Source organism: Ascaphus truei, chromosome 1 (genome assembly GCF_040206685.1).
Source record: "Ascaphus truei isolate aAscTru1 chromosome 1, aAscTru1.hap1, whole genome shotgun sequence".
NCBI classification, from domain to species: domain Eukaryota; kingdom Metazoa; phylum Chordata; class Amphibia; order Anura; family Ascaphidae; genus Ascaphus; species Ascaphus truei.
Window position 1 is genome coordinate 37,862,120 of NC_134483.1, and position 13,927 is coordinate 37,876,046.

Consider the following 13,927-nt stretch of genomic DNA (forward strand, 5'->3'; position numbering starts at 1 on the left):
GATGGCAGGGAGGTGTGGGTGAGATCAGGTGTGTATGTCTGGCAATATAATATTGCATCTGCTAAAAGTGCATGCTTGGAAAAGATTGGAATGGTGTAAATTGGAGCTCATGTAAAAAGTGTGCTTTTCATCTCAATGTATCAATGCTCCAGTTTTTGCTCCTTGTGCATTGCAGTTTGGTGAGCATCAATACTAGGAGGAATTAGGTCAGGGGTGGGCAACTCCAGTCCTCAAGGGCTACCAACAGGTTAGGTTTCCTGGATATCCCTGCTTCAGTACAGGTGGCTCAATCAGTAGTTGAAACATGGATATCTTAAAAACCTGACCCGTCGGTCGCCCCTTGGGGACTGGAGTTGTTCAGCCCTGACTTAGGAAGTACTTGCAAGATGTAGTAAGTTCTGTGTCAGTCAGAGTGGGTTATTTATTTATTTTCGACAGTTTGTACAGTGGTGCTCAAAAAAAAGACACCTTGATAAAGTACTTCGGCATGAAACGCGTAAGTGCGTTCATGTGGTCCCTGTATTGTGGAATAGAAGAAAGAAGATCTGGCGCCACTGCTAGTGACAAATCCAGGCTACTTCCGGGTTGAAGGAAAAAACTTTATTGGGACATCACACACACAAGGCTACACCACGATCTCCCCCTCAACGCGTTTCACGCTATGGAACAGCGCTTCGTCTTGGAGTGGGGAGTTGAGGTCTGAGCCTGTACATTTAAATTAAAAAAGCCCGCGAAAAACTGAGAAATTGGTTAACCCCTTGTTATACATGCACTATTTTATTACAGCAGTGATTAAACAGTTCCTGGATCAATACACATGGTCTAAAGAAAATTTCATTAGATTAATCCTATCATTATATATATAATATATATCAGTTTTTTCCTTCAACCCGGAAGTAGCCTGGACTTGTCACTAGCAGTGGCACCGGATCTTCTTTCTTCTATTCATTCTCTCTGAAGGCTGCACGCTGGCAAACGGAAGACAGAGGAGAGCAGGACCCAGATCGGAGAGCACATAGGTAAGGGATTTCCCTCCCAGCCCTGATTAACTTAGAGGTCTTTATCTGCATCACCCATTCCTTTTTCAAGTGACTCATTGACACCCAAGGGTGCAGAGACTACCTATTGAAGCGCAGGACAGTTTCTCCATATGCAACCTGTATTGTGGAAGCTTGCATTAAACAGCTGATCTGCTAATCGTGGAGTTTGCCTTAGATTTGTTATCCTTCTTTTCAAAGTTGAAAGTCGCTGCCTGTGCTCTGTTCTACACACTACAGACCTATTTATTTATTTTAACTTTTTCTAGCGTTAAGAAAAATCTGCCGTGGGTGAGGTGACAAAAACCTATCTTGCAAACAAATGACATTGACACAGGCAGAAACCGTGCAGTGCATCAAAGCAACATTTTCTTTACCTTGATGCCCGCAAATGACTATAATTCAATTTCTTTTTTTTTTTTTTTCCCCAGTTCTGCATTTCAGTAAGTGCATACTGGGAGACAATACGAACAATTTGACAGTAAAAAAATACTAGCATGCTGAGGCCAAATCTGCTTTGTTTATATCCATTTCCTGATGTAAAAGCATTCTTTCGCTGAGTATAAAATGTGACAGTGCACAGTAAATTGCCTCTGTGATGCAGAACCGCGGAGTCGGATAAAGACAACATGATTTGCCGGAGTATTTTGACTTCCAAACTCTCACATTAGTGTCACATTGAAATTCCATTGTCAACAATCTACTTTGGAAGAGAATTTCAATCAAATGGGGTCGCTGCATAATACAGTAACTTTAATAAAAAAAATATAGCATTGTTTAGCTTGTCTTTTTCTTCCATTGATAAAATACATTTGTCCTCAATTTACATCATTTACATCACAACATACTTGAACACCAGGGACATCTACTCGTGGAAAAAAGTTGTGCTCTTCAGAAGAGTTAATATGACTTAAAGCTGCAATCCAAATGGCCATATTGTTTATCATTTTGTTTAATTTGTTGGATTGAAGCAGGGGGGCTCGGGAGCAGAACCCCATTAATTTCAGCTCCGCAAACCCTCTGCGTCCTGAGATACTTACTTCCATAGGGGGTGACAGTAGCCGCTCCAGCTTGCTAGCTGGGTTCATGTAATGGCGGATACTCAATGGTCCTGTGTCCTGTGGGCCAATAGGAAGCCGTGACGTCATGCAGTGTGGCTTCCTATTGGCCCATGGGATGCAGGATATTTAAACTTTGCCGATATAATGGCAGCCCCTTCGAAGATAAGTATTTTGGGAAACGGGGTCTCCAGAGCTGAAATGAATGGGGTTCAGCTCCAGAGATCTCCTAAGGCAAACAATTTTTTAAATAAAAAGGCCACTTGGATTGCTCATTTAATTAAAGAGGAAAATAATATATATTTTGTTTTTTTTAGCTGTCGTCAGTGCCATTCCAGTGCCAACGCTTGAAAGTGCACAATATCCGGGCATCCTACCATCCCCAACATGTGGCTACCCACATCCACAGTTCACTCTCCGCCCTGTGCCTTTCCCCACACTCTCAGTGGACCGGGGTTTTGGAACTGGTCGAGGTAAGTGCCATATTTAAAATGTATTACTTAAGGACCTTAAATGAAGGCATTATCATCCAAACCAGATAATAACTGAATGCTGGCAGATTTCTCATTATAAAAACCTATCATTACATTAATTTATATCAGTGATGTTTGAATTTTTTTTTGCAAATAACAATGCATATCAGCGACATCGTTAATAACCAAGAGACTCAATGTGAAGGGAAGAAAGGGCATTATGTATTAAGTGTAACACAAAATGACACTAATTGTATCACTTTTATTCTGCAACAATGTATACAACCAAGTTGCCCCAGAAACTGTGTTGGTGAGTGGTATCAAAATGTGTTTCAGTAGCTGTTGCAGTTTGCCTTTCTCTTTGTATCAATCACACATTAAATAAGTTGTGTGGTTGAAACCAATTCCAGCTTCACACTGCAAAGCCAGTATAACCAGTATGACCAGCCTCATGCTGATGAGACCAAAAAGGTCGAAACAATGGTCTGTGAGTGGGTTTACTGCTATGCACTTCGTTAACCAAGTCTGTGCTGAAAAGCTGTGTAATGCGACAATCTTCGACTGAGCCATTGATTGAGCCACCTGTGCTGAAGCAGGGATATCGTGAAAACCTGACCTTCTGGGGGGTCTTGGTTACTGCAGTTGAGCAACTCGGTGGTTTTAGAGAATTGAATTGCAGGAGTTATTTCTGCATACAAGTTCAGTGAATCTGCAGTAAAGTTAGGGAGTGTAACACCCACTCTTGTTTTGTTTAATATACAGTAGCATTACATTTACTGATTTACAGTGTGTTTACTTAGTACATTTGCTTAGTATTTTAATGTTTTCCATCATTCCAACATATATTTATTTTTAAATATTTTAGAAACAAATATAAAATGAGGTGTGTATTACATTTTGAAGGATACCCTAGGTTGTATTACAAATATTAACACACACACAGACATTGAGGTAAGCAGATTGAACAATTATAGAGATGACTATAGCAGGTCTAGGCGGAGCATACTATTACAGGATATTTAAATGTTTGTGGGGGGGGGGGAGAAATCAAGAGGGCAGTGTTTTCATCAAAGCTATCAGCACTCAGGAGCTAGTTTAACAAAGTCTACCCTGCTCTGTTATGACACATTATACCTTCAAAGAAGAACACTTCAAAGCACTCCTGCATCAGAGAGCACAGCCTTGGAAGCGCACAGCTCCATAAACTATAACGTTTCACAGCTGACTCAAACACATTGCTCTACAAAACAAAGACAGACCATTTTTTGATAGCGAAAGTTATTATTTTGTACATCTAAAAGCACCTACAAAACACTACATGTGAAAACAATGTATCACATATTTATGAAGCTACAGTCATTTCTTCAATACTACATTTTTTCAAACGGTGGCAAGCCATAAATCCCTTTATCTCTGAGTCTGTAGGTCTCAGTGCTGATATCTCATAAATCTAACTTCCTTTTCTGTTATTTACTCATTGTCTCTTATTCACCCATTAGCTCCTACTGACACATTCTCCTATCTCATAGTAATAGTCTCCCCTGTTTCCCATCAACTCCAACTTAAATTAAAGCCCAATGACCACCATGAGCCATTTTTCTCATGACTACTAACTAAAGTGAAATATTCTGCTTATCTGCTTCACCAGCAATGTCATTTTTACCTAGTTAATCCTCTGAAAATCCCTTGTTGGCATGTGGTTTGACAATTTATCTCTGTTAAGGGTTGCATTAACACAGTAGTAGTAAATTAGTGAGATGTATATACAGATGCAGCGGCCGTTATTCGAAAATTTCACGTGTATGTCATGACGCGTGATTTCTTCAAACCTTACCGCCTTAAGACGCGAGTGCAGAAATTGGAATTTAATGTTCTGGTTTTTAAACACCTGAAATTGACATTGTAGCACAGTACTGTACACATTACATTTCATTCATTTCTGCCACGGACACGCAAAGAATTGCACCCAAAGAAACAGAATCCATGAAATTCAAATAAAGCAACCGCAATAAACACGAGTGCCTGGGGCGATTGGCCGCGTGGAATACAGCAGAGCACACGAAAACGGCTCTGTGAAATGTTCGAATAGCATCTGTAAACTGTTGCATTTTCCAAGTTTTACAATATTCTGTTTATTCTGACACAAATCCATGTACAGTATGCTGTCTAGCCATCTTGCGTTTTGCAACATTTTAGCTCCATTCGAATAATGGCTTCACAGCATGTTGCATCCTCCAAAAAATGACATCTGTGGTCTACCTTGATTCCTTTTAGTGTATTGCCACAGCCACAGGTACAGTAAATATGTGGACGATAATGGTTGTATCTATGGGGAATAACTATCTATTCTGAAAATCTACTAATAATTGATTTCCATGATTTAAAAAAATAACAGCTCAGGGTTATGTATATTAACAATAGATTGCCTATAAAACAGTATAAGCATATTAAAAATTATAAAAAAAATAGAATTAATCATAGAAAAAACAAATGAGTATTTACTTTTAAAAAAAAGTTTCAAAAAGGCTCATTTAAGAGATTGTTTTATATTTTTAAGTTAGAAATTCATATAAGTATTACCAAATCCACTATAATATGAAGTGTGATCAAATGTCATTGGGGCTATAAAAATCCTCTCTGTTATTTTATAGTTCTGCACTGCAGTAATTTCAGTGTTATGGGTATTTTGAGCAATATTTTCTCATTTCCATTTAAAAAGTGCTTTGTCTATAATTTTGCAGCAATTACTTTTATACATTTCAATAATTAGTCTACAACCCTGAGGTATGATCCAACTATAATACTGTAGCTTGAGATTTTCTCACAAAATTGTAATTGCTTCTACAGTAACTCAAGGAACACATTTTTCAGTTTTTGTTTTTTTAAAGGGCATTGAGTTTATTTTCTTAAGTTTTGTATTAGGCCCGTCAAACTCAGTTTGGGGGCCAGGTTTTAAATCAGAGGGGATGAAGGAAAAAAAAAGTTGCCTGCAGCCTCCTTGACTTGCATAGTCACTATAACCTATGAGTATACTTTTATCTTGAGCTTTCCTTATTAAAAATATGTAAACATCACTGGAGTCTCTCTCCTGTAACTCAGAAAGCAAGGGGTCCCCGGGGCTGAAATTATTGCAGTTCAGCTTCGAGACCCTCTGTTACTATACAGTGTTATTAAAATAAAAGCAGCTTCATTACCTTAGCAGCTAGCCGCTAAGACAATGAAGGGGTTAATCCAGAGTACCTAGTTTATAGGGGGTAAAGGGGGTACTTGCCCCATGGTGGGTGGTTAGGCCTATCGGGAAGGTTGCGGGAGGGCTTAACCCCTTTACTACCATAGTGGCGGTAACCACTATGGTAATGAAAGGGTTAACACCTCCCACTACCCACTGAGAGGCCTAACCCCCCACCCTGGGACAACTACCCCCTTTACCCCTCTACCCCCAATAAACAAGGTACTCTGGCTTAACCCCCTGGGGCAATTACCCCCTTCATCCACTCCCTCTACCCTAAAAAACATTACACTGAATAAAACACAGTACATTTCAATGGAAAAAAAAAATGCCAATAAACCGATTGATTGGCACAGTGGTACAGTATGCCAATAATATGAGCATGGTTTGCCACTATAGCAGTCAATGGGCAACCTAAAAAAATATACACAATTAAATAAAATACAATCCGTGTGTTTCTTACCTTTGCTGTCTTCACCCTCTGAATCCTACTCCATCAGCAACTTTTGACCCACGACGCAATGCTCCTCAAACAGCCGATGCGAATAAGTCCATGATCATATGCTGATTGAAGAGACGTCTCCGGTAAATTCTTCCTTCTTTTCTTCTGTACTCTATAATCCAATGGGGTGGCTGTTGTCCCTTCGTCTTCTTGGGGTCAAATGAGACGCACAGTCCTTATATAATCGGATCCAATTGGATTGGGGGTATACTATTTGACACGCAAATGTGATGTCACAGGCCTTATTTAAAGCCTGTCCTGTCTATTTTGACCCCAAGAAGATGACGGGAAAACATCTGCTCCATTGGATTATACAGTACAGAAGAAAAGAAAGAAGATAAGAAAGAAGAAAAGAAGGAAGAAATTACCAGAGACATCTCTTCAATAAACATATGATCATGGACTTCTTCGCATTGGCTGTTTGAGTAGCATTGTGTCGTGGGTGAAGAGTTGCTCACGGTGTCGGATTTGGAGGGTAAAGACAGCAAAGGTAAGAAACACATGGATTGTATTTTATTTCAATGTGTATTTTTTTTAGGTTGCCCATTGACTGCCTAAATATGCTCATAATATGGGCATGGTGAACCACTGTGCTATTCAGTGCTTGTTTTTTTTATTTGTAACGTGCCCATTCATTGCCATAGTGGCAAATCATGCTCATATTATGGACATGGTGTACCACTGTGCCAAACAATTGGTTTATTTGAGGTGTGGGTAGTTTCCCTGGGTAGGGTGGTTAGTCCTCTTGGGTGAATAGTGGGAGGGGAGCTTAACCCCTTAATTACCATAGTGGTTAATAACCACTAAGGTGATTTAAGTGGTTGCACGTCAGTAGTTAGTTTTTTTATTTTACTGTTGGTGCCCACTGAAGATGAGAATGGCCTTCATCCTGGCAGGGGTAAGTACAACTTTAATTTACTATATGCTGGCTGGGTCATATTTTGGTTATGTTTTATTTTTTTAATGGGCAAATATGCTATTATCCAGTTGTGGATAATAGGGATTTTGCCCATTATGGTACTGTATTTGTTGGGGGGAAGGGCGGAGGTTATTCAATGTATAGTATTGGTTTTTGTATTGTATTGTAATGTTTTTTGGGGGTAGAGGGAGTGAGTGAAGGGGGTAGTTGCCCCAGGGTAGGTGTTTAGGCCTCTCGGGGGGGGGAGGTATTGGGTGGGGTTAACTCTTTCATTACGACAGCAGTTACCACCACTATGGTAGTGAAGCGGTTAACCCCTCCTCCAACCTTCCTGATAGGCTTAACCCCCCTCCCTGGGGCAACTACCCCCTTCACCCACTCCCTCTACCCCAAATAAGCCAGGTACTCTGTCCTAGCCACTTCATTGCCTTAGTGGCTAGCCACTAAGGTAATGAAGCTGCTTTTATTTTGATAACACCGTATTTTAGCAGAGGGCCTCCGGAGCTGAGCTGCACTAATTTCAGCCCTGGGACTCCCTGTTTCCCGAGTTACAGGCCCATTATGGGCTGCCGGTATCCCACTGCTTTGTTTAAATCTCCTGGTCACATGGGCCGTAACGCGAGAGAATTTAAACATGGCCGCCGTCATAAGGGGCTCAGGACCTGAAATTAATGGGGTTCAGCTCTGGAGAACCCCTGCTACAATACTATGTTATTAAAATAAAAACTGTGCGATCGCCTGTTAGAGGCGCGCACTGAAAGTGACTGATTCAGTCTCACTCTTAGTGCGTGTCTCTTACAGACAGGTGCAGCCCAGTAGGATTCACACACGTGAGTCCCATTCAAATGCAGGGACCCCCGCTGTGTTAATCCAATGGGCCATTACAGCCTGCTATGCGGTGTACTGTGGAGTGTCCCCGACATGCTCAGGGATTTCCACAGCCGCTGGGCCATAAGGAAAGGATGCATCTGTACGTCTTCCTGACATGCTCTTCTACACTCTAGCTTCTCCTTCACATGCTCCCCTCCTCACCTGCTTCTTCCCATATGCTCCCCTCCTCACCAGCTTCTTCCCCACATGCTCTCCTCCTCACCAGCTTCTCCCCCACATGCTTCCCTCCTCACCAGCTTCTCCCCCACATGCTCCCCTCCTCGCCAGCTTCTCCCCCACATGCTCCCCTGCTCTCGTGCTTCTCCCCACATGCTCTGCTCTCCCGCTTCTTCCCCACATGCACTTCTCACCTACTTTCATTCACATAACATCTTTCGAGTGTCCCCGACATGCTCAAGGATTTTCTGTGTGTGCTGGGCCATAAGGAACAGTTGCATCTGTAGGTGAGGAGGGGAGCATGTGGGAGGTGGGGAGGGGAGGAGAACCAGGTGAAGATGGGAGCATGTCGGGGAGAAACAGGCGAAGAGGGGGAAATGTGGAGGAGAAGCAGGGGAGGAGGGGAACATGTGATATCCTGAAATATATTTGGTAGATTTGCGTATTTTGAGAGTGTATGGACTGAATGAAGTACAATGAAGTCTAATCAGGCCCATCATATGAAGTGAGTTTGACACGCCTGGACTATAATATCATTGCTGGAGATAACAGCAGAGGAGGAGGACAGTCAAAGGATTGATCACTTAGCTTCGGTTTAGTGAACATTCACCAGGACCCTGAATGGAAAGCAACTGGAAGAACAGTTACTGTAGCACAAAGCTTAGAAAAGCCCTGCAGATATTCTCAGGAGTAATAGTGGCTCTTTCTCTTGCCATTCTGCTAGTGTTCTTTGTTAGTATTTACTCAGGCTGCACTTCACTTCCAAACAATAACTGAGTGTAGGGTCTTCTCAGTGAGTGACTTACAAATGTAATAATGAAATAACAGGGCAGTGGTCGCATTGTAAAATCCCAAAATCTTCATTACCGAACGGCTAAAGAAAATGTCATATTATTAGTTTCAGTCAGTGTTAATGCTGTTGACCAGTATGCGCAATTACTTGTGATCCTATTGTGCTGTTGGTATCCCACTACATTTCTCGATTGTAAATAGTTTAATACAACGAATCATCATATAGCCTTCAACCTTGTATGGATAGCTTAACCCTTTCATTGTTGCAGTACCTTGCTGGCCCCATTCTGCGGGAAAGGGTTTACGCTCCTTTCTAAGTAAAGTTTCTTAACTTGTAAAGTGCCGAGTACGCTATCGGCACTACATCGCAAAAAGTAGCAATGACAATATTGAAATAACTTTTGTTTACACTGAAATCGAGTTATTGCTATCACAATCTTCTTGCAGCTGTGACTGAAGGCCCATCTTGTCAGCAGTCGTCTATGTTATCACACACACAACCAGAACATTCCAGCAATGAGGATGCTCCAAGCCGAACAATCCCCACTGCCTGCGTCCGGCCGACACATCCCCTTCGCAGCTTTGCTAACCCCTTGCTACCTCCACCGATGACTGCCATGGAACCTAAAGTCCCTTACACGCCACTTATGTCGCAAACAGGTAATACGATATCAATATTTTCTAGCGTCACAGACTTTCAAGGGTTAAGATCTCTTCTCTAGAATAATGTGCTGTAGGGCACGATACGGCTCAGCACCGATTAGTATGCAGGACCCTAAATTCTTCTGGACAAGGTTGTTCTCTTTGGAACCATATTAACAAGTCTAAGTTTGTGATGTTTGTCTTACTACTTGGGTATTTTTTATAATCAGTAGAAATCAATTGTGTTTTAGATTTCCTTTCGTTTTAATATTGTTTTTATGGACATATCCATACATAGTACTGTATTTTGTATTTTGCATATGAAAGCTCTGCTTCCATCTTTATCTAAGGACCAAATGTGAAGATGTGAGACTTTTCCCTCTGCAAATATTCTGTTCTGGCTGCTATGCTGTCAGCTTTCTGTAATAATCATAAACACGGTCATATAAGTGATTTGGTTTAGTTTCCTTTCAAGTTAAATTGAAAATGTTTGATGGAGTGTTAAGCTTACTGCATTATAGATCTGACATAAATTCCATACTTTTTCTTCACAAGTGAAAACTCCCTTAAGCTGGTAAAATAATCAACTACACTTCAAGTAAACCAGGTTTGGAAGAAGTTTTATACAGTGTGCTTATGCAAGAATTTGATCTCTTCAAACGGCATTTTCTTTTACATCACATTTTTATAATAGTTTTACTTTAATGCTTTTGTAGGATGATCAACGTACAGTACTGGATCTATATTTCTCCAATAAGGGAGGGATGCCAGATATTTTTTCCCATTGTTATTAATGTTATCAGACTCGTCTACAAATCATCTCATTAGAACAATTTAGTTACACCATCCCGACTCTTGCGTTCTGCTCAAGGATGTCTTCTCTCTACCCCTCTTGTATCTAAAGCCCTCTCCCTCCTTAAACCCTTCTCACTGACTGCCCCACACCTCTGGAATGCCCTTCCCCTCAATATCTGACTAGCACTCTCTCTATCCACCTTTAAGACCCACCTTAAAACACACCTGATTAAGGAAGCATATGAGTAGCTCCATTGCTGATAATTAACACCTCATACTTTAACCTTGGCCCCTTGTAGACACACTTACCAGAACACCCTCCTACTGTCTCTGTACATTCTACCTACCAACAAATTAGATTGTAAGCTCTTCGGAGCAGGGACTCCTTTTCCTAAATGTTACTTTTATGTCTGAAGCACTTCTCCCTTTATGTATTGTTTATTATTTATATGATTGTCTTGTGTATTACTGCTGTGAAGCGCTATGTACATTAAAGGCACTATATAAATAAAGACATACATACAACTTCCTGTGCCATGGCTAACAATCTCCTGAAGACTTAGAGAAGCTGAGAAGTAGCAGACAGCTTTAAAGCAGCATTATATTTACATCTTTTTATTTTCTCATCGTTTTGAAGCGGGGGTCTCTCTGAAGCTGAATCACGTTCATTTCAGCTCCCGGGACCCCCTGCTTCCGTACCTCGGTAGGTGCTCAATGGAGTTGAATCCCCTGTGTCACACGGGCCAATAGGAAACCGCGAACGATGACCGCTGAATATTTTAGCCTCTATATCAGAGGTGACCAACTCCAGTCCTCAAGAGCCACCAACAAGTCAGGTTCTCAGGATATCCCTGCTTCAGCACAGGGGGCTCATTCTGATTGAGCCCCTGTGCTGAAGCAAGAATATCCTGAAAACCTGACCTGTGGGTGACCCTTGAGGACTGGAGCTGTCCACTCCTGCACTATATTGTTCACCCAGTTGGGCATACTACAGGCAGCCCCTACAGAGATAAGTATCTCGGGAAGCAAGGGGTCCCCAGAGCTGAAGTTAATGGGGTTCAGTTCATGAGACCCCCGCTTCACACCTAGAAGAAAAAAAACCTAGGTGGAACAACTTCTTTAATACATTTAATTAAATGGTAAGATCATTGTTTTTAACAAATCTAAAAAGTGAAAATAAGGTTTTTGCCATCTATTTAATTTCTTTTTGTGGAACTTGGATCTGCTGAACAAATCAGTACATTGTTACAGAAAATATCATTTAAAACATGCAGTTAAACCAAATACTAAAATGTTTACTAGAATTAAATCTTAAAGCAAGGTGGGAAATAGGAGAGTAATAAACCATCTGACCGATGCAGCTGTTTTCAGCAGTAAAAGCTTAAGTATTGAAAATGAAAATAATAATGCTATGTGACTGGGTTTTTCCCCAGTATGAAACATACAGCAGTTGAAGCCTAGTTCCATTTGCAATTGGGAAAATGAGTTCATGGTCTTCCTGTGCTAATGGCACAAACTGGGAAATGAAAAGCTGTATTGGAGAGACATTCATTATAAGTGGACTTAAAATAACCCTGACTGCAAACGTAACCAGGGCTATTTTAACCCCTGATGTGTTATAGTGGGACATGTTGGAATATTCTCCATTATCACTGCCAACCCGGTGATATTCTGCATTATCACTCAGTAAGAAAAATCTGGCTATACCTGGTACACACACATTCCCAGCACGCTCTAACTCCAACACCCACCACATGATTGATATATATATATTTATGTCAAAAAGAGTGCTACTGAGTGTGGCTAATGTATACAAACAAAAGACAGGGGTGCCCAATGCTACATCCAATTGACAAAACATATAAAGTAATAAGAATAACGTTTAAATACTTCAATAATAATAGTAATTACTTGGTTATTTAGTGAAACCCTTTGACCAAAGCGTCATAAGCCTGCATACCAACGTATGGTACAGTATGTACATTGCAGAGTAAAGCATCAGTACCATACTGTATGACTACAACGCCATGACTCACTAAAGTTCGATAAATGGAACAATTATCGGACTACTGCTGTTAGGCCTATATTGCTCATGTGCTGTATATAATGACCAGTCTATACATAGGCAAGTTTAGACTTGCCAACCAAGAATATGTGATAAATAATTTTAACACTGTAGAAGGTATTCATATGTTAAAACATAAGTTGCAAAAAGCTTAATATTTGCACAAATTAATGTTACACTTTTTGTATTTTATTTTGTAGTGTGTTCATGTGGAATTTTAACCCCTTTGGTGCTTGAATGCAATGGTATCATCGGCATCAAAGGTTTTTTTTATCATTTTCTGCCATAGGGTTTTATAAGAAATTCTTTTACACACTATATCCTTATGGTACAAAAGTGTGATGTCTCCCACCTCTCCATAATTGTATCTATGTCACTTATTAACGCAAGCGCTGTTGAAAATGTAGTTCGTTATTTTCATTTACAAAATTCGCTGAACATTGCTACTTTTTTATAAATAAGTAATTTTTCATGGATATGGCAGTAATTCTAAAAAAAATAAAAAAAATTGCGATTGTATTTATTTATAACGGCAACTTTTAGCACTGCTTTGTTGGCTTCTAGTGTATCCAACTCACCAGGGAATGACATGTACAGGATTAGGTAAGGTTTGAGGGAACCAGTCCCAGAATCAGGGCTCAATTACACCATAGCATCAGTGTAATAATGTTCACTTGTAAATCACCCATTGGGAATCAGCTATAATCAGAGCTATGTGAGACTTTCTTGAAACCTGTTTATCTAAACTCCAGTCAGTAAAAACAATGCATAGGTGTCTATGGGGTGGTGACAGACCTATATATATACCATAATGGTCATGCCTACCCTCCCCATAAAGCAGCCTGCAAAACTAACATGACCATGTGGAGTAAACAGGTAAGTACTCACAATACAGCAGCTTGTCCCTGGGTGATGTGTGCCTCACATCAGCAAGGTAGGTTGAATGGGTGTCCCAAAGGGTCCAAAACGGAGCACAGCAGTAGCAAGGAGTGGGGCCACAAACCAGAAAAAAGGGTTAAAAAATAGTTTATTCCATGACAAGTGAGGGGTACAGGGTAACTCTGACGCGTTTCGGGAACAAGTCCCTTTGTCAAAGAGTAGTGACAAAGGGACTTGTTCCCGAAACGCATCAGAGTTACCCTGTACCCCTCACTTGTCATGGAATAAACTATTTTTTAACCCTTTTTTCTGGTTTGTGGCCTCACTACTTGCTACTGCTGTGCTCCGTTTTGGACCCTTTGGGACACCCATTCAATGTACAGGATTAGGGTTCTACGTCTCATGCTGTCTGCACTATTATCAGATACTGCTTTTAGATTTGCTGCAGAATTGGACGATCTCTCGTGCTTACAGTGTTTTAAAGGAGGA

At 40.7% G+C, this 13,927-nt stretch overlaps 1 protein-coding gene across 1 annotated transcript in view; it reads left to right on the forward strand.

Moving 5' to 3' along the window:
• Window positions 1-13,927, forward strand: part of DCC (DCC netrin 1 receptor) — an 837,937-nt gene that overhangs the window by 809,606 nt on the left and 14,404 nt on the right. Inside the window, exons 26-27 of the mRNA XM_075586416.1 lie at window positions 2,413-2,568; window positions 9,505-9,717. Coding sequence (XP_075442531.1) covers window positions 2,413-2,568; window positions 9,505-9,717 — 369 coding nt within the window. The remainder of the gene's footprint in view (window positions 1-2,412; window positions 2,569-9,504; window positions 9,718-13,927) is intronic.